This window comes from Pantherophis guttatus, chromosome 6 (assembly GCF_059756535.1).
Source record: "Pantherophis guttatus breed Tessera chromosome 6, ASM5975653v1, whole genome shotgun sequence".
NCBI lineage: Eukaryota > Metazoa > Chordata > Lepidosauria > Squamata > Colubridae > Pantherophis > Pantherophis guttatus.
The window spans coordinates 41,595,855-41,615,345 of record NC_142068.1 but is presented as its reverse complement, the minus strand read 5'-3'; the positions used below and the strand labels follow the sequence as shown (position 1 = coordinate 41,615,345).

At 37.4% G+C, this 19,491-nt stretch overlaps 1 protein-coding gene across 7 annotated transcripts in view; it reads right to left on the bottom strand.

Annotated features, from left to right (window-relative positions):
- Window positions 1-1,986: 1,986 nt before the first annotated feature.
- Window positions 1,987-19,491, bottom strand: part of IGF2BP2 (insulin like growth factor 2 mRNA binding protein 2) — a 70,207-nt gene continuing 52,702 nt past the window's right edge. For 2 of the 7 annotated variants that reach the window (XM_034439635.3, XM_034439638.3), the window contains exons 8-16: window positions 15,876-15,998; window positions 14,422-14,557; window positions 14,102-14,230; window positions 11,865-11,933; window positions 8,288-8,404; window positions 5,497-5,571; window positions 4,631-4,762; window positions 4,314-4,427; window positions 1,987-3,611 (exon numbers count right to left, since the gene is read on the bottom strand). In XM_034439635.3, the coding sequence (XP_034295526.2) occupies window positions 3,516-3,611; window positions 4,314-4,427; window positions 4,631-4,762; window positions 5,497-5,571; window positions 8,288-8,404; window positions 11,865-11,933; window positions 14,102-14,230; window positions 14,422-14,557; window positions 15,876-15,998 (991 nt within the window). In that variant the 3' untranslated portion in view covers window positions 1,987-3,515. The remainder of the gene's footprint in view (window positions 3,612-4,313; window positions 4,428-4,630; window positions 4,763-5,496; window positions 5,572-8,287; window positions 8,405-11,864; window positions 11,934-14,101; window positions 14,231-14,421; window positions 14,558-15,875; window positions 15,999-19,491) is intronic. The other 5 variants (XM_034439636.3, XM_087872152.1, XM_034439637.3 and 2 more) reach the window with 3 other exon arrangements.

The window sequence follows — 19,491 nt, the reverse complement described above, 5'->3', positions numbered from 1 at the left end:
GGAGAAATTTAACAGCAGATTCTGTCATTTACTGTGAAAGGGCTTATTCAGACTATTCAATGGGAAGAAATTATACTGATATCAAAATAATTGCCACGACTGTAACCCTTTTACCATGTTTTGGAATCAAGGTCAAAATACCTGCCCTAATGTAGAAAGCAGTTAGCCCCTACAGCTGCAGAAGAGCAGGGAAGATTCTTTTCATTCTCCGCTCTCTCTTCTTGATACAGTGCAGACCCTTTTGGACAGGATAACAGGCCTCTTCTTCCATCCTCCTTGCATTCTCTACAGTAAAAGTATTTCCGTTTGTGACCCGTGAGCATTTGTGGCAGAGGGAAGGTGTGTCACCTTGAGGCAGGAACTGGCTTATTGTTGCCTGTCCAAATCCATGATCATCCTTTGGCCACTTGCCTGTCCTCTGAGAAGTCACTGGCCACCCAGCAAAGATGCATCTTAGGTGAGGTGGCTAGTTTTGTTGGGAGTGAGGAAGCAGAAGTTAGACCCATGCAGCCCAAAGTCTGCATATCAGAAGTCAGAATTCTGCAAATTGTTGGGTAAATGGCCGTTTCTAGCTTAAAGTACCAGCTTGAATCTCCTATCTTTGTGCTCTAAACTGAGCAGTTTCAAGTAAGAAAACTGAATTAAATTCAGGACAATTAAATGGGGGAAAGGGCCAGGATAGAATTTGGAGTATTGAAGGCCTTTCATGAGATCATTTCTAAGACCTTGGGTTTCTAACAGCCTTTTCAATGAAAGCATAAAAAGTTACGAGAGCCCTGTGGTCAGATGGGGTGGACAATCCTGCAGCAATACAATTGGAACCCAGCAAGTTGTTGTCTCCTCTCAGGTGGCCCTACAGGACAGAATGCATAGGCAGCCTTCAGGTCACCTCAGCAGCAAGAGGCAGGCAAGCAGGCAATGAGTTGGAGGCTCTATTGAGAGGATATGCCCTCTATTAATGTGTGAAGGTCTTTCTTGGACCCAGAATAATGAGATTTGGCTCTGCTTCATTTATAAGAAGCTCCCAATAGGACCAAGTTTAGTTCTACAAAGGAAAACAAGTATCTTTCAAAATGCCCACTTAATTTGTTAAAACAGGTTCTCAAACTTTCCAAACTCTCAAACACTCCCTAACCCACAACCCACTAAAATGATAATGAACAAATGTGATCATCCATGAATAAAACAGATTATTTCACTGTGATTTCACTGTGACAGTTGGGCAGAAAAACTTCATTTCTTGCTTTCAATGATTATATTTTATTCTATATATCAAGGAGTTCTCCCAACTTTGTGGTACTGCAGCTGGCCGCTTGTAGCTTCACAGAGGCTGAGGTAATTTTTGACAATGCTCTGACTTTGCTTTCACAAGCCTGATCAGATTTTAAAAGCAACTATGACCTAAATTGGTTATGATCTCCAAGTGTCCTGACCAACTGTTGGTAAGGTATTAGCTCTCTGTAAACTTTATCTTAGAAAATAGTATTTTTTTCCTATCACAGTAAATAGCCAGATACACACTCACACAAAATGTTTTAAATTTTCAGATCATCTGGGTTTAGTCCTATGTCTTTCATTTTATTTGTAAAAGGCTTTGTTAAATGTCTCCTGAAAATGCAGATGAAAAATGTGTTTTTGAAGCCCATAGTAGTGGCATCTTAGTTAAAAAGACCCTCCCTTCAGTGTATGCCTTCAAACAATGGCTGGACATAATAAACTGGGAGGAATGCTTTAAACTGGATTGTTGCACTGATGTTGGCTTTATGGCTGAAACAGTATCTGATTTGATGTTGCCACTGTAATTTAAATGAATCTGCACCAGGTACTTGTACAAAACACATCTTTGTTTCTGTTCCACCCACCAACCTCACAAGACCACAAAAGGTCCTCTAATTAAAAGCAAGGGAAGATATAGATTAGAGAGAGGAAGGTTTGCACCCCATCTATTTTCCAACTTTGTAGTTAAATAAAACTACAGAGGTCAGGTCTTGTTAGCTGGATGTATTTTGGTTTTTTTGTTTGCTTTTCCACGGAACACAGTTTAAAGTAGAGAAAACTGGTGTTTCAACCTGATGGTACAATGGCATGTTCACAGAACCAGTATAACATCCATCTGTTAGCACAGAAAAACTCTAATAGTGTGTTTAACCTGTCAAACTCAGGAGTTCTGCTCCAGTGTCTCTTGCACTTCTATTTTTATTATTACTATGTTTGAAGGTTATTGACTCACATCTAGCAGAAGAATAATACAGAATAATCATCATACAGAATGATGTTTTCTTCCACCTGGCAGCTGTCTTTTGTCTAAATTTATTTCCAACTCAGTTTTATTAAAAAAATAAAAAAATGCTCCAACTCTCAGTTTTACAAGGCATACAAAATCTCAAAAAGGGACACACAAGAGCAAGGTGCTGAGGTATGAAAACACCTGAGGTAGTTTGTTTCTTTTTTTTTCTTTTTTTGAAAAAAGTTGCAATTTTCATGCCCTGGGCCAACACCCTCTTGTTAATCCCATTTTAAAAATCCATTTCCCAAAGTATTGGTGGCAGCATTCTGCATGCAAAAGTACCAAGTGTGCTCTATTTTCCTGTAAGCAGGGTAAAAGTTTTCCCCTCCCCCACCCTTTCAGGAAACTGATATAAAGCTTGGCATTTTGTGTGTGTCTGTGTGTATATATAACACATACATACATACACTGTGTGTGTGTGTATGTATGTATACATATATATATACACGTACACATGCGCATGTACTTGGAGGATTGCACCCTGGTACAAAATGAGAGACTGTATGCAAAAACCAGTTTGAGATCTATGAAGCAAAGAGAAGATCACATGAGCTGGAGAAAGAAATGCATAGAGATTCCTCTGCTAACAAGACGGTATCCCTTCTGTTGGCACTTACAGGCAATCTATGATGGTGTGCTGCTACCATTAATCATCCTGAAGTCCTTCAAAATATTGTTCACCTTTTGAGTCTCATTTCAATTTTGTTCTGGCTATCCTACGTCCCCATCCTACTTTCTGTTAGAAACCCATAACGGACTAGCCTTTTAATTTTAGTCTAGAAAAGCTGGCTTTTTCTTTAAAAAAAATTGTAATTGTTAAAAAATTAAAGACTGGAGTTAGTTTAGTTAGCTAGATTAATTCTAAAATATATTAATGCTATCTGGTGCAGCAGCTCATGCACTGTGTAAAAAAAAATGCTTTCCTAGTATGTACATACACGTACAGAAAATGTTTGCAAAATTTCTGCCTATGTTAGTCCAACTAAAGGGATAGCGTTGTACTGTTAGAGAGACTCCATGAGACTATGGGGTGAGAGAGGCAGTTTCTGCTGGCTGAAGCCCATCCCTTCCCACTCCCTGGGTGCTGGATGTCCTCTGTAGAGCCCCAGCCTCTTGGGCAGACTTGGATGCCGTCAGATAGTCTTTGGTTTGCTCCCTGGTCCGGTGATTCTATCAGGTGTTGGAAGGGCTACATTCATCAGTTGTTGCTGACTAGCACCCTGCAGCCTCATTTGCTGCGCTGTGAGGCCGGGGTGCCTTGTGGATGTTTCTGTTCCTGCTGTTTCACTTGCTGGACAATTTCCCTGATCTTGCGCTGAGCAGTCTATAATAGGGAGAAAGACAGAGTACTTGTTGGTTTCAAAAAGGAGAAAATTGGAAAGCTGTCTCTTGATTAGGACGTGTATATTAATCGTCTTCAGTATGGAGAAAGCCATAAACGATGAATGGACTATGGTGATACTCTGACATTTAGGAATGTTGCATGATTTTCCCTGCTGTTTAGTTTAGAATTTAAACATTACTTTAGCAGAAAATTACAATTATTTCCTGAAGAATTTATTTTCCCTAAACACCAACCTAAACCACCCATAAGTATTTGCAAAATATTTTGGGATTTCTTTTAAAAAATGAGAAACAATATGTATGTATATACTTTGGGGAACAAATACAGAACAAAAAGCAACGTATGAAGAATTGTGTGACCATAGTGTAAGCAAAGTTGGCTCACAGGAATGGATGGAGAGATATAGCAAATGGTGTTGCTGCAAATGAGATTTAGGTTTGTTTTTTCTTTTGGCTCTTTGTCCTCAAAGAAAATAGCCAATTGCAATTAACAGAAGTGTCTCTGAGTGGCATTTTCACGAGTGGGGTAGAAGATATTGATGAAGATGGGCGTGACTGTTTCTACCATTCTGATTGCATACACCTAAACCGGGGAGGAGCATGCATTTCCAGATCTTCCAAATAGCAGTTTTAAGATTGATTAGCTACTTACTGAACAAATTATTTTATAGTACTACGATACCTGACTGGCAAAGAAGTGACCAATTATTTTGACAACAACTTCCTCGTTTTCATCAGGAGTTTGGTCACGTGGTACAATTACTTCTGCACTAGTTAAATTCTGTAGTTCATTCACCTATAACAGCAAGTATACAGAAAAAAAAGTTCTAATGTGGTTTATTATCAAACTAATAAAGTGAAGATGCTCTCATTTGCTTTTGATGTGAAACAAACGATTTTTGCTTAAAACTACTTTCTTATTTCAGAGTTAGACTATGAACTGTATTTTATTCACTAATCATTCACTAAATCCTTCAATGTAAGATTTATCCCACTTACTGTTTTGCCACCTTTTCCTATCACCCGACCTGCTGCAGAAGAAGGCACCTTGATGTGAGCTTCAAGCTTCACTTCTTCTTTTGGATTGAAAAAGTTTTCTTCTTTCAGTTTTCCAAATATCCGTCCTTGGGCCTAAGGTAGAAATTAGGTCAATGGAGTCCCTTTATTATTCATCAACCAGCAAAAGAAAGCTTTGAGAAAAAAGATGAAATTCAATTTATAATATATATTCATGATACAAAGAATTCATTTTGGTGTTTCATAGAAAAAGAATTGAGTTTTTGAATTTTGGTTGATAAAGAGCTTGAAATTACTTAACCCATCCAGTATGACATCAGTATTGGGTGCTGTGTTGAGGATTCGCCCAGCCTATTTGCAATACCAAATTTAGCTACAGTAAGAAAGGAAAGGACAGCTGTTGTTCCTAAAAACCAATTTTATTTAGAAAACCCAGTCATATTTTTTTTAAAAAGGACACAGACCAGCTATTCTTTCCTTATCAGTTAGAAAAGTTATAAAGCCCATCAGATAGCTTGTAATATCTAGTATTTAAAGCATGATTTGTCCTATTTTGGGACTTAAATGGTAGTGAAATTACGTATGCTTGTAAAGTTTCAAAAAATTGGGCCACAAATCTGTTCTAACTGCAGCTAAAAAGAAACGCTTTCTAGCATTATGGGATTGAGGTTGCTACTCGATGAGGATTGCCTGAGTCCATATCCCTAAAAAAGCAGCAGTAAAAATGGTAGGTTGCTTGCCAGCGTATCCGTCCTCTTGAACAGCTGCTGCCTGCATCATTTCAGTAGCTGGAATAAAGAAGCAGGCAACTGTCTTGCTTTTCATGATATAAGATTATTAATACTGACCTTGAATTGTGCTTCTGGGGCCCCTGTAATTATAACCATCCTCTCACTAGCATCTGGACTCTCAGCTGGTGCAATCTGCAAGTTACAGGGAACACAACAGGGTATAAAATTTTATTTTTCCCTCAGTTTTCTATCAATGCTTCTCAATGCAATACCAAAACTAATGAAGCAGCTCTGAAGTTCAAAGGACATTGCTGCGGATGGCATTACACTGAAAATGTATGACTATTACTGAAAATCTAGATTGGTTCTTGCATTCATCTCTGAATTCTTTATTGTATCTAGTTTTTAAAGCAATTTTTATTGTGTTTAATTTTGAGTAGCAATTTCAACTACAAAGGGGTGCAAATGAAAAACGTTCTTCATTTTTAACAATACAGATTCTATTCTGTTTCTTAGAGTGACCAATAACAATTTCTGGAATCTTTCCTTCAAAGATGGAGCCTCTTGCTCAAAATAAGGGGGAAAAGAAACTCTTCTTTCACTGGTGATAAAACATTGCTGCAATTAACCAAAGATACCTTTTCCCAACAGTTATATATTTTAGATAGCAATGAAGTTCTTAGCCATTACCATAGGAGATTGTGGGAATCATAATCCTGTAATAATATAGTATAGAATAATTATTATAGTATGTAATAATTACATCTCAATACTAGTTTAAGAAGATGAGTGTGAGAGAATAAAGAAATACGAGAGAGACCATTCTGCAAAAAGCAAAAGATTTCACATCAAAACACCCTGTTGGAGTTCAGCAAAGTCTCCAATTTTTTTCTTAAGGAAAATGTCTCATTTCTCATTTTTTACCACAGGAATGAGCTTCAGAGTGAAAACCATATTAAAAAAATAATTACTTCTTAAATTAGCAATTGTTCTACACAGAATGTATTCAAATATGTTCAGCAGTAGTTTTGGTGTATCATAAGTTGCAATCCAAAAGTCTAATTCATGGGGATTCATTCACAGTTTACTCTTGATTGGTGAAACTTTACCCAAAGCTGCTTTGCTCATGTAATGTAGGACAAGTCAGGCCGACTCATCAGACAGTCCCAGAAGTTACTTGAGTCAGTCTCTCATAATGAATCACTTCTTAAATACACTGCTTTTCTGTATACTCATCCAGTTGTCTTTTCTACATCAGTCTACAGTATTTGAAGGTTGGGAGAAAACAATTGCCTTCTACAGAGATGTCCATAGCTAAGATCTGCAGTTATTTCTTCAGAAAGGAATTCTCTTTCCCCACAAATATTTCATCTTTTTCACTACATTGTTGTTTGCAGTAGTCAGTAATTTACATTACCCAGAGGATAGATAGGAAGCAACTGCAATTCATAAAATGAATGAAAAGAAGGGTTTTATGGTTTGGTGTCAATAAGGTATAAAAGGATAACTAACCTGTGGATTACATTCAATATTAGCTAACATTTGTTCAGTCTATTAGTCAGCTATTCTGCCTAGGAGTACTATTAATTTTGGGGGGAAGGTCTTCTCAGAACAATAAGTTTACTGTATATGGAAGCCCACTAAAAGGATTTTGGAAAGTGCTGTTGTGTTAAGATAATTATTGGGTGAAAAAATTACTTCTTTCACTACAATAGCTCACTATCCTAAGTAGTCTACTGAGAGTAGAAGGCGTGCAAAAGGAAGAATAAGTGAGTTATATGTGAAGTAAGTTTTCCCTGCTTTCTTAGCTATCTTGCTTACAGTTTAGCAGACTTATAAGTGTGTATGTGTATGTTTTTGTTTTGGAAAGAAAGAAAATGGCAACCAATCTGTTAGGAGAATGCCCAAAGACACAGAGGCACAGAGATTCAGAAAGTAACTTGGTTTTCTTAGACAGCAGACCTGAGAGAAGGTTGAAGAACTGATGATTCTCACCAGTTTTATCAGGTTGGCAGCCAAGGACGTTTAATTAACGTCCTTAACTCTTAAGTAGGCATGGGGTTTGTAGAAATAGATACACATACATACAGTGGAGAAATAGTTAAATATGAAATTCTTGAAAAGATACATATAATTCACTGTTTCATTATCTGCTTATCACAAAAATTGCAGGAAAGCAGTAGAGTGGGGAAAAGAGCAAATTTGGGTTTTTTTTAAAGATCTCAGCAGATTACTGCTTTCCTTAAAGAAAGTTGCACTGCTAAAAGAAATGTTTCTTTTCTTGTTTGTTACAGCAAGAAACAAAGGTTTACAGGAAAGTTTTTGTGAGTCGAGTGTCATGACAGTGAATCCTGGATTGGATAGGTTTTCAATGTAATATATTTTCATGTAACTGAGCACTTATATATTAAATTCTTACAGAAATGTTCTTGCAGGTACATACATGTAGCCCCATAATCTCATGTAGTCCTTGTTCCCAAATATTGCCAAGCTCTTTATAAATCAGTATGAACTGGCTTTTTGGAACTCCCAGTGTCCCTTTACTACTTGGTCATGCATGCTGGAGCTGCTAGTTCTTCATTATTTGAAGGTGAATAAATTCCTTAGTCTTGGTTAATTATTTTTCTTTACTTTTTTAGTTTATATCCTGCCTTTTCTTCAGAACTGAAGACAGTTTACATGGGATCTTCCTTCATTTTATCCCCACAAAAACAATTGTATAATGTAAGTTAGGTTGAGGGAGAATGATTGTCCTTCTTGGCTGACGATGGATTTGAACCCGAATCCTACTCCAGCACCCTCATTTTCTGATCAAAGTTCAGTATAAGAATTTGGTTTATGTGATGGAAAAACAAAACAAAACACAGCAATAGAGAAAAGAGAGTGATGGTACAATCGCACATCTTACCTTGATTGAAGCACCTGCAAATCTTGCTAGCTGCTTAATGTGTTGGCCCTTTTTTCCAATAATGGCACCTACTGCCTGTGTTGGGATGAACAAATTCACCACTTCTTGCTCTGGCAACTGTGGATAACAAAATGAGACATCATGTACCTTGGGAGAAGACAAGGAGTTGATGATTTTTGCCTCCCAAGTTGGGCTATCTTGTACAGTTGAAATTATTTGCATGCAGGAAAAGAGAAAAAGAGGAAGGAAAGCCAGCTTGTTAATGTCAAATATTACTGGAAAAAAGCAAATGTTTAGTTGTGCTTCAGCCTTACTTCATCCTGAAGAAAATTACGAAATTGTGGGGAAGAAAAAAGATTATAACATGGTTCCTGTATTCCTTTATCTCTCATTCAATTGGTAATCGCATAGCACATAAGAGGTTGTAAGAAGCAGACTCTCAAGATACCTTAATGACTCTTTAATAGCTACTATAAAGGTTCTACACCAAGAAAATAAATATTTTCTACAGAGATATACACAAATTACAATAATTATTTCATGTATAAATATGCATTAACTCTCTTTTACTATCCTAATTATTAATAAAATATAACAGAGAAGTATTTTATTAAATGGTATCCAATTCATATTGTATATTACTGACCATCATCATCTTGAACCACATTAAGAACACTATATCAGCTTCTATAGGACAGGAGGTAGAAGAATAAAATCAACAAGAAGGAAGATCAGTAATTTTCAATACAGGTAGATCTCATTTAGGTACTGCCTCAGGCAGCAACCATTCAAAGTTACAATAGTAATGAAAAAATGACTTTGCAACCATGCCTTTATTTACGATCTTTGTGGTGTCTTCTCAGTCACATATTCATTATTACAATCAATCACTACATGTTGTCCTGTGCCTTTTTTTCTTTCCTCCCTCTTGCAGAGCAGAGATTGTATAAACAAGCTATCTCTTCCTGAGCTGTTTTTCTCTGTAGTACAGCACTTAAACCAAAATGTACTAACTTAACTGCAAGTTAACAAGCTCAACTCTCTGATTTTAATTAGCTGTCTGGCAACTGCTGCCTGTAACTGACAAGACTTTAATCACTTTCCCACCTTTGGCTCATAGTTGCAAACATGCTAAGCAATCACAGTTGCAAACATGCTAAGCAAACAGCCAATGCTAGTCCATTTCTTTCAGTGTGTATTTTTCATTGTGTCTTTGCTTATTGTCTTGCAATCCCTTCCTCTCTGATGAATGAAAATACAAACATTAATTCTCTTTTTGCTAATTATCCCAGCCCTGAGATAAGCATTCCAAAGGGTGGAGGAGTGGGGAAAAAGAGCTGTAAGATTTGCCCTTTTACCCAATTTCAACATGGTTCAAGTTCTGGAAAACTTCCCTGCCTTTTAGGCTGACCCAGCTGTTTGGGATCGCATCCTTCTGATGCTATAAAACAAAGAAAAATTGAAATAAAATCATAAGCACAGTTGCAGTCACATGATTTTCCACTTAGCGACCATATCATTTAGCAGCTGAGCTGTCAGTCTCAATTGTGGACTATCCATAGTTCACTAATTATGTTGCTGATTTTATTGTAATTTCTGCTTATTATTGTAACCTGCCCAGAATAATTGGGAATAGGGCATACAAGTTCAATAATAAATTAATATTAGTTCTTTTAATGTTATTTCCTTCTCAATGACTAAGTCATTGGAAGTCAGGTGGTATACAAATTTAAATAACACAACAATAACTTCCTCTAGTCACTGAGAGTCATGAATACTAAATACTATGCCAAGCAATTATTGAAAGGATAACAGCAAGCTATGACAATGGGGGCTTGACTCCTCCACTTTTCCTATGTACTTTCAACTTTGCTTCGAGAAAATCTTTTGAATTCTAATTCTTTCTATAATAGAAATGCATATCCAGAGATATCAGGCTGTAAAGCATCACTAAAATTATTTTCTAGTTTATATTAGGACAGAAGAACTAAACCATAAATGAGCAAAAGATCCCAACACACACAGATACAAACGGAGTGGAAAGACTGATAATTCACAGCTCTACAACTTTATGAAATGAAGAACTAAATATACCCCCAGTGATCTTAGGATCCCACTCCCAGATAAGTATATGCAGTTTTACCTGAAAATGTTGGAATGTCCCACAAGGACCATCATTATTAAAAATGATTCAGCAAAGCATAAAAGTAGGGCAGGAAGGGGAAATTTGCCATTCTTATTGAATGTCATTTTTCAAGAACTGACAAATTTCCAATGGATTAATTGAGGAAGGATCTATATATTACTAAACTCTGATTCGTATGACCTTTAACTGGCCAAAATGGTGCACCATAGGGCAAAACTTTTCAATTGAGATACCTCAAATGAACTGTCCAAAATCTGAGAGCCATGACTCCTGTAGAATTGAAATTTGGCAAATGTTATAAAACATTTTATGGCATTAAAAATTATCATGAAACACTTTATGACCTAATACAAAATGTCATAAAACATTTCCTGTGCTGACATTTGACTGTGCTATAAAGTTCAACATGGACTATTTTCAAAGCTAATATATCTCTGAATGTATCACAGCTTTTCCAGTGAAGGCAATACTTGGAAACTCTGCCATTGTTGAAGGCACTGAGGAATCTGGTAAGGAAGTATCTCTGAAACGATGACCAAAGGAGTCATGGGTTATCTAATAGTAATAAGCAGCCCTCCAGATTGTTTTTGGCCTTTGCCATCTCTCTTAGCCAATACTATTAACAGTAACAGCTGATGAGAATTAAAATTTCAAAAAAAAGCTGAAGGACAACACATTATCCACTTCCACTGTAGAGCAAGAGAGACCAAGCTAGCATTATGGACATGAACTCTAGGCAATGATCTCTGCAGTTGATGAAGTTTTTGTCTGAGAAGGCACCAAGATGCTACATAAACAAGCAGTAGTATGCATAATATAACATACAGAAAAACCCAGGTTCAATCCCTGCCATTTCTTATTAATAAAATGGGTGTCATAAAACTTTTCCACAACCTTGGAGAGCCACTACCAATTAAACAAGATAACTTTGGGTTAAGGTCAATAGCTGACAGTATAAGTATTATATGTTCATGTTACACTACAAGTTTTATATGTTCATGTGTAAAACATTATCAAAGTAGCAAAACTGATTCTGAGACATGATAAATAGTGCTTTGTTATCAATTGTCCTGAGGAAAAACTATCGCCAACAACTATTACGAGACCATTGTACTTCTATACTTCATCTTGACTGGCGAGCTGCCCATTGAGACACAAAGTGTTGCAGTTGGTGTAGGTGCCTCCAGAAGTGTAAGCAAAATGTGTAAAGCGAATTCTACATGCAAGGACAGGGAAGAGCTGCTTGGTAGTTTTATCACACAGCTAAGTTACTTTCTCTAAACAGGACTGGGTGAATCAATGTTTAGAAAACTGCCACAGTGCAGAATCATTTGACGGCAGCCTAAAAGCCTGCAAAGCAAAAGGCGGGCATGATAGAAAGCAAGGTGCATGAAAGGGTGGCATCCAGACAGAAGAGGGTAACGCACTTACGGAGTGCAGATGGGGATATGTGCCAGTCAGCGAGGCTCCATTAAGGCCCGAAAGGTATGCTGCTTGGCTCTACGGCAGGAAAAAAAGTTAACATCAGTGGGGGCAGGCCAAAAGGGCGTAAGGGCGTAAGGAAAATGTACACGAGAGGCTTTTTGGAGAGATATTGGACTGAACCCCAAATAACTGAGAAGCTATTCCTCTAGGTTCTTGCAAAAAAGCCTTTATGTATCTTACAAAACTGGCCTCTATAACAATCTGAGCTTCCTCAATAACATCTCCAGAAACCTGAATTATTTCCTTTCTATTTTATTTCCAAAACCAACCAAAAGATAATGTAGTTCTGATTTTATAGGCTACTAAGAGCTATTAAATGGCTTCTAGTGTCTCATATTGATTAATTTTTATAATTGTACATTTGTACTATTTTATTGTTTCACTGACTTGAGTTCTCCGTGTAATTATGGTTATTATTGTCATAGTTGTGAACCATTGTACAATCTTATAAAATTAAATAGCATATGAATCAGTCTTATGTTGAATCAAAACACTGGCACATCTAGATCAGTGGTAGCAGTAGCTCTCCAAGATCTGTCTAAGATCCCTTATTCACAGGAGATGCCTTGGAATCCTATGTATATAGAGCAAGTGCCCTACCACCAAACAACTGGATCATTCCCTCCATATATTCTGGAGGCCAGTGTAAGACTCAAAAAGGAACAGTGACTTTAACATATGAGAACCAGAAAGAGACAATGAAAACCATACTTCTTTGCATGGAATGACATACTGGTAACCAAATAAGAATATACCTTTTCCCAAATGTAGTCATAGATCTATAAAAGAAGAGTTTATATGTTTTGTTTTCAAAATTAAGTTCATGCAAAACAAAAAAGTATCTTAGAACCCTTCTTCTACAAACAAATGTCACTCAAAAGACACTTAGCCACAAAAGGCAAATTCCCTCATGATAGTTGGCTTTCAAAGAGAGGTGCTAAATAAATATGTTGTTTTATCCTTGTTTGAAAGTGTCCTTCGCTATATTACAAGTAATCTGAGAGATGGATCTATTACTGTACTGTCATGTTTAAAAATCTTGCTTCCACTCTACTGCAACTGAACTTGCTGTTTCTCTCCAATTACAATTAGAGATTACATTTGTGTAAAGATAGTATCTAATACAAACCTGATATTTCCCTTACAGAATAAAACATGTTCTTATACGCAGTCAAAGAAAGAAAGGAAGCCTAATACTATATAACCCTTATTTCCTAAAAAGACCTGAAGGCCAGCATATCAGCAAACAGCCTAAGCATTTGAGACTCTTATAGAAAAGGACGTGGCAGATAGGCATCCTTCCAAATAAAGCAGTGCAACCTTGTAGGCAATCTTAGAAAATAAACATGATAAGCCTTCAGTTCTTTTATTATGTTTATTTTCTAAGATGGTCTACAAGGCCCTTCTGGAGCCCAGAACTGTTCTTGGAAACAAAGATGATACTTTGTACTTTGAGCTTTGTACTTTGTACAGTACTTTGAGCTGCACTGGCTCCCAGTGGTCTTCCGGGTGCGCTTCAAGGTGTTGGTTACCACCTTTAAAGTGCTCCATGGCATAGGACCTAGTTATCTTTGAGACGGCCTGCTGCTACCGATGATCTCCCACCGACCTGTGTGCTCCCACAGAGAGGGCCTCCTCGGGGTGCCATCAGTCAAACAATGTAGGCTGGTGACCCCCAGGGGGAGGGCCTTCTCTGTGGGGGCACCTACCGTCTGGAATCAGCTGCCCCCAGAGATAAGGAGAATCCAAGACCTCGGTGCCTTCCGCCGTGCCCTTAAAACTTTCTTTTTTCAGCAAGCCGGGCTGGCTTAACATATTTTTAAACATATTTTTAAATATTTTTAATTGGTTTGTTATCTTAAATTGGGGCCAAATTAATATATATTCTTTTAATTGTTTTTAATGTTTGTATTGTATGTTTTTATCTGGCTGTACACCGCCCTGAGTCCCTCGGGAGAAGGTGCGGTATATAAATTCGAAATAAAATAAAATAAAATAAAATACTGAACCTGCTTTATAAAACTTTGGATTCTTAAATGTACATATGTACATACGTACATATGTATAAAAGTCAATATGGGGCAGGGAACTTGGCAATCTTCAAGGCAGAGGTCTGTATACCTACTGGCAATTTGGGAACCATGTTGTTGGCTATATGTACAGATGGACGTGTGTCTACTTACAGCAAAAGGGTTGTAGGGAGCAGTAATAGCAGGTCTACGGGCTGCAGCTCCTGACGGAAGCATGGATAAACCTGTTGAGAAGATGCCCAATGCATTGAGATTAAGTCCAGGGATGAGATTGGCTTGTTGCTAGAAAGAAACACAAAGAAAAATGGGATAAACAATGTAATCTGATGGGGAAGGAGAAAAGACACAGGACTTTTATTTAGCAAGCTCTGGGGCATCTCAGGTTCACTTCTGTCTTTATTAGACTTCTTATATGATTTGTAATTATTTGGTTTTGACAAAGAAAACACATATACACTAGGAGAGGAACTTACATTGATTGCTACCACGTCATTCTCATAGGCTTCCCGCAGTTTGTTCATTATCTCTACTTCAGCATTGGTACAGGCCTCAATCGTACCCTTCACAGTGATGGTTCTTTCAGGGTTATAAATGGTTAAATCCTGCAAACTGAACAATCACAAAATAACAAATGAATATCCTTTCAATACCAAAAAAGAAAAAAAAAAAGAAAAAAAAAAGAAAAAAAAAAGGATTTATAGCCAGCTCTAAAACGTGGTCAATAGGGCAAGTTTGTCAGAATGAATCTTTTTAAATAAAATCCAAGCAGTTAAATTATACTGCTGGGTGGGTGAAACCCAACAAATTAGAAAAACGCCCTATTTAGGCAGAAGGCAACAGTGAATGGTTGACGTTGGAATCAACAAGCCACCAATAATTTTATGAAGTGCTTGAGTTTATACTAGGAGATTTGAGGCCTTTAATTTCTGAATGCAACACTTTGAATCACACTGGATGGTAGAATTGCTTGTGAACTGAAGATTTTGAGAAATGCCATGTGCAAAAAGACAAGCCCAGGTTCCTAGGCTACTTACTGCATTAATAAATCACTGGGTTTTTTAGATGAACTTTGTACTGTTCCCAAACCAGAAACAGTAACATAACTTGTGTTGGAGAAAGGGAATAATTTAGCATACATCTGCTGTAAAATACTTCCCACTGTAAAGATTACCACTCTGGTTTTATTATTTTCAATCATTTTAATTAGCACTAACTACTTCATTACAGAGAGATAAGTAGACAGGTTGGTGGAATGAATGGATGGATGGATAGATGATTGAAGACAGCGAAGAGACAAAGGCAGGAAGACAATGGCGGCTAGAAAGCAGGCCCTCATCTTTATAAATAAATTAGTAATATAGAATTATAGTGCTATTATGTTCCTTCATGTAAGGATATTTTCGTGGTTCACTCATTCTTCCAAGCCACATAAACGTGGTGTTTTACTGACATATTATGTATTTTACTTTATTTAAAAGCTGATGTATTTTATGAATTATTAAAATTTATACAGCTACCCATGTACTAAAAGGACTCTGGGTGGCAAATTAAATACGCCATGCAAATTTACATCTCAATTAAACATTAGCACTATAAAACTACAATGTTTCTGGGTTCAATGAAATCTAGATGTCTCTCTCTAAACTAGGCTAAGACAGTACATGTGAGTTCTGCTTAGAAGGAGGGTGAGCAAGCTATGGATCTAGAGTGCACCATGCAGCAGACTAAGAAATAAGAGTTGTGTCCAGCTTTTCCCAACCAGTGTCTCCTAAAAGTGCTGGACTACAGCTCCCATCATCCCCAGCTAATACAGTCATTTGATGTCCTGCATGGGGAGAATGGGTGTTAAAAGTCCAACGTACCTGCAGGGTGTTAGGTTGGGGAAGGCTGGTCTTGCCTGATGGCAGCAACATTCACTGGTACTCACGGAGAAATAGTGATTTTGGTCCCCGTATCTTGTTCAATTTTCTTCAAGTTTCTTCCTTCTTTGCCAATCAATCTTCCAACCAAGCTGTTGTGTGCTAAGATTTTCAGAGGAATCTCTTCAGCCCTAAGGAGTATGAAAAACATACAAAAGGTCACAGAAACATACAGAGATACTCTTCCAAAAAATTTCCAACCAGATTTTTTGGGGGAAAAACAGTGCTGAATATTCCATCATCACCATCACCCAATACTGTAACCAAGGAAGGGAAGCCTACTGTTAAAGACTTCACTTGTGGGCATGAAAAATCTGTTTTCTAAAAACCAACCTATATATTCTGCAATTAGTTAACAGCAGAATAGTATCAATAAGCAATTTTAATTACTTTACTACAAGAAGGAAGTCATGTTATTGGGAAGCAGGAGGTTGTGTGAGGTAACTTTAAAAATTAATGGAGATGTGTTTTTCTAGGGAGTTATAGATATACTTCTTGGTATTACTCCAACCCTTAAAAAATTTCCCGATGTGGAACTCTTCTGTTTATTCTAGTAATTTGAGTCAGTGGGATATAAAGTGAATACAGACAGGTTCAATCAATGGTGCACAGTTTAAAAATAAGAGTAAGATAATAGTGTTTACTATTCAACTTAAGTTAGCATTTCTCTGTACTGAACAAAGTAACAAGCTTGTAGTTGATAAAATAATGTGGACCCACATCTTTACTCTTTAGAGCAGCAGTCCCCAACCTTTTCATTGATGGCACAGCACGGTGTGTGTGTGTGTGTGTGTGTGTGTGTGTGTGTGTGTGTGTCACACGCACACAGTTTCATTGATGTGAATGGCTGGGTGCATGCTCAAGTGTGAAGCTCCATTTGCACAAACAACCTCCGCTTGCGTAAGTGGAGCTTCACGCTTAAACACAAGTGCCCTCTACTCAAATGCCCTCTGCTTATGCAAATGGAGCTTTGTGCATGAGCGCAAGGGCCTGCTACTTGCGTTGAGTAGAGCTTTGCATGTGTGTGCTTGCCCACTGCTCACATGGCCTGGTTTCAAACAAGCCATGACTCAGTAGTAGGGCATGAACCGAGAGTTGGGAACCACTGCTTTAGTACCTTTATCTCAATCTTACAGAGAGATATTCAAGTTTTACTTTGCAATTGTTCATATCTACTTTGCTTATGGTTATAACTTGTCATACTATTTACTTGACTCCCAGTAGCTTCTTCCCCAGCTCTAGCCTTCTTAGCTGATAGTTATATTGATTAATCTATTAATTTTTTAAAAGATTTATAGAACTGCCCATCTTATGCAGCATAACCCTCGGTGCTCCACAACAATAAAAACAGTAAAAATAGTAGAAAAAACATAAAATCCAAAACAAAACTTTTGACACCTCCAAATACAATACATCATCACACATCTACAAAAAACTTTATAGTGTTCCACCCTCATACTAACTCAAATGATGGTGGGAAAAGCCAAGATTTCCAGGCTTTTGGGGAGAGTACTTCCTAAGAGTCTGATGATTTTGCAAAAGGCAACTACCCAGGAGGCACATTGCTGAGGTGGCCTTTTGGTTTTAAAATTATTTAAGCAGTGGTGAAATGCAAATTTTTTTGCTACTGGTTCTGTGGGCGTGGCTTGATGAGTCATGTGACTGGGTAGGCATGGCCAACTTTTAAAAAAACTTTTAAAAGCATTTTTACTACCTATTTGCCTGAACCGGTATTAAAAAAAATGCTTTAAAAAAATTTAAAAAAAGGTTCAGATGATCATAGCTATGCCGCACGATTGTCGGAACCTTTTTTTTTTTTTTTTAGTTTTTTAAAGCATTTTTTTACTACTGCTTCAGGCAAATAGGTAGTAAAAAATGCTTTAAAAAAAGTAAACAAAGGTTCTGACGATCGTGCGGCACAGCTGTGATCGTTTGAACCTTTTGTTTAACATTTTTAAAGCATTTTTTTACTACAGGTTCACCGGAACCGGAGTGAACCGGTAGCATTTTACCCCTGTATTTAAGCCAATTTACATTCATCACCTCTATTTACAAAGAAGACCAGCCTACAACAATGAATGTATATATAGGTGTGTGTGTGTGTGTGTGTGTGTGTGTGTGTGTGTGTGTGTGTGTATAAAAAGAGAGAGAGATTTTTCTCTCACTTCTTTTACTTAATCAATTTAGAGTGGGCTGAATATTGTAGCTTCCTGTCTTGCTAACTTCATCTCTTATATTTATCCCTCTCAAATGATGCCGTACTACACCTTCCAATGATTTCTGCAACCATGGCCTATGATGAAAAGTGCTGGAAGCTGAAGTTCATTATATACAGCTTCACAAAGAGAAGGATGGGACATTTTTCTCTGGCTGAAAAGGCCAAAGCTAAACTATCAAAGACATTTATCTAACAGTATGCAGTGATGTGAACAAAAGCATCCATGACAACACAACATACTATATAACACACTATGGTCACAAAACACATTCCTATCTAAGTCCAGCCATAGAAATCCATTGGCTGAATCGGTCATAGTATCTCAATCAACCTTGTGGGGGGAAAAGCTTTCTTAAGCCCCTGAAGGATATAAATCTAATAAATAAAGTTCTAAGAGCTGACCTTTCCCTAATCTATTCTTCTGGCTCAAGGTTCCAATTTATGAAGAGGTATAGGACAACAGCAGGGGACTGAAGGACAGTTTGGGTAGGGGTTCCCCTTCAGTGGATCCGATTACATTCCAAGGTGAGGAGGGTCCCCATTCTTATGCCCTGCTGGAAAGCCAGAAAGAAATAGCTTTTCTAGACAACCTTTTTATATTGATCCCAGAGCCACCAATGTAGGCTTTCTTTTCTTTTTAGTATAGTTGTATGTTACATTTTATATCATCATCATCATCGTGTTTTATTTACATGTATAGTAATCTTCCTAGAATTCAGTTGGATTGAGGCAATATATAAATTTTATCAATAAATACACTTCTAGCCATGTATAAGTACATCAAATCAAATATCTGGCGTTAGAAATGCACACCTTCTCAAAACTGAAGCCAAAATCAGAAATGGGCAAAATGATGAGGGCAGGGAAGAGAGAGGCATATTACAAAGGCAGTTTTACTTAATTGCTTTACAATGATACACTGGCAGCAAATTCTATCTAACCAAAAGTTCTCTGCTCCAAGAAGATCTTTTCCATTGCATGAATACACAAATGAATCTTTTTGCCTAACCCATGGGTGAAAGCCTTTACTGTTCAACCAATCTGTCTGCATGCATCTATAAGTGCATTCAAGCACATGTGCATTCATTACCTCATACAGATGCAATCCTTCCCAACAGTATTATACTCTGACAGTGACTTTGCGGTATCTTGTCTCCACCTGCCAGTGGTTTCTAGTTTTATGCTATTCATGTTTTCAAAATAATGTAATTTAAAATGCTGGTGATTTAAACCTCCTGCTTTATAGCAGGGGTGTCAAACTGGAGGCCCAGGGGCCAGATGCGAAGAGAAAAAACATCACGATACATCACATGATGGCAAAGTGATGCAGTGAGTTTGACACCTGTGCTTTACAGCAAACAAATTTGCCTGATGGCGCATCAAGGAACATCAGGCCAGATCATCGT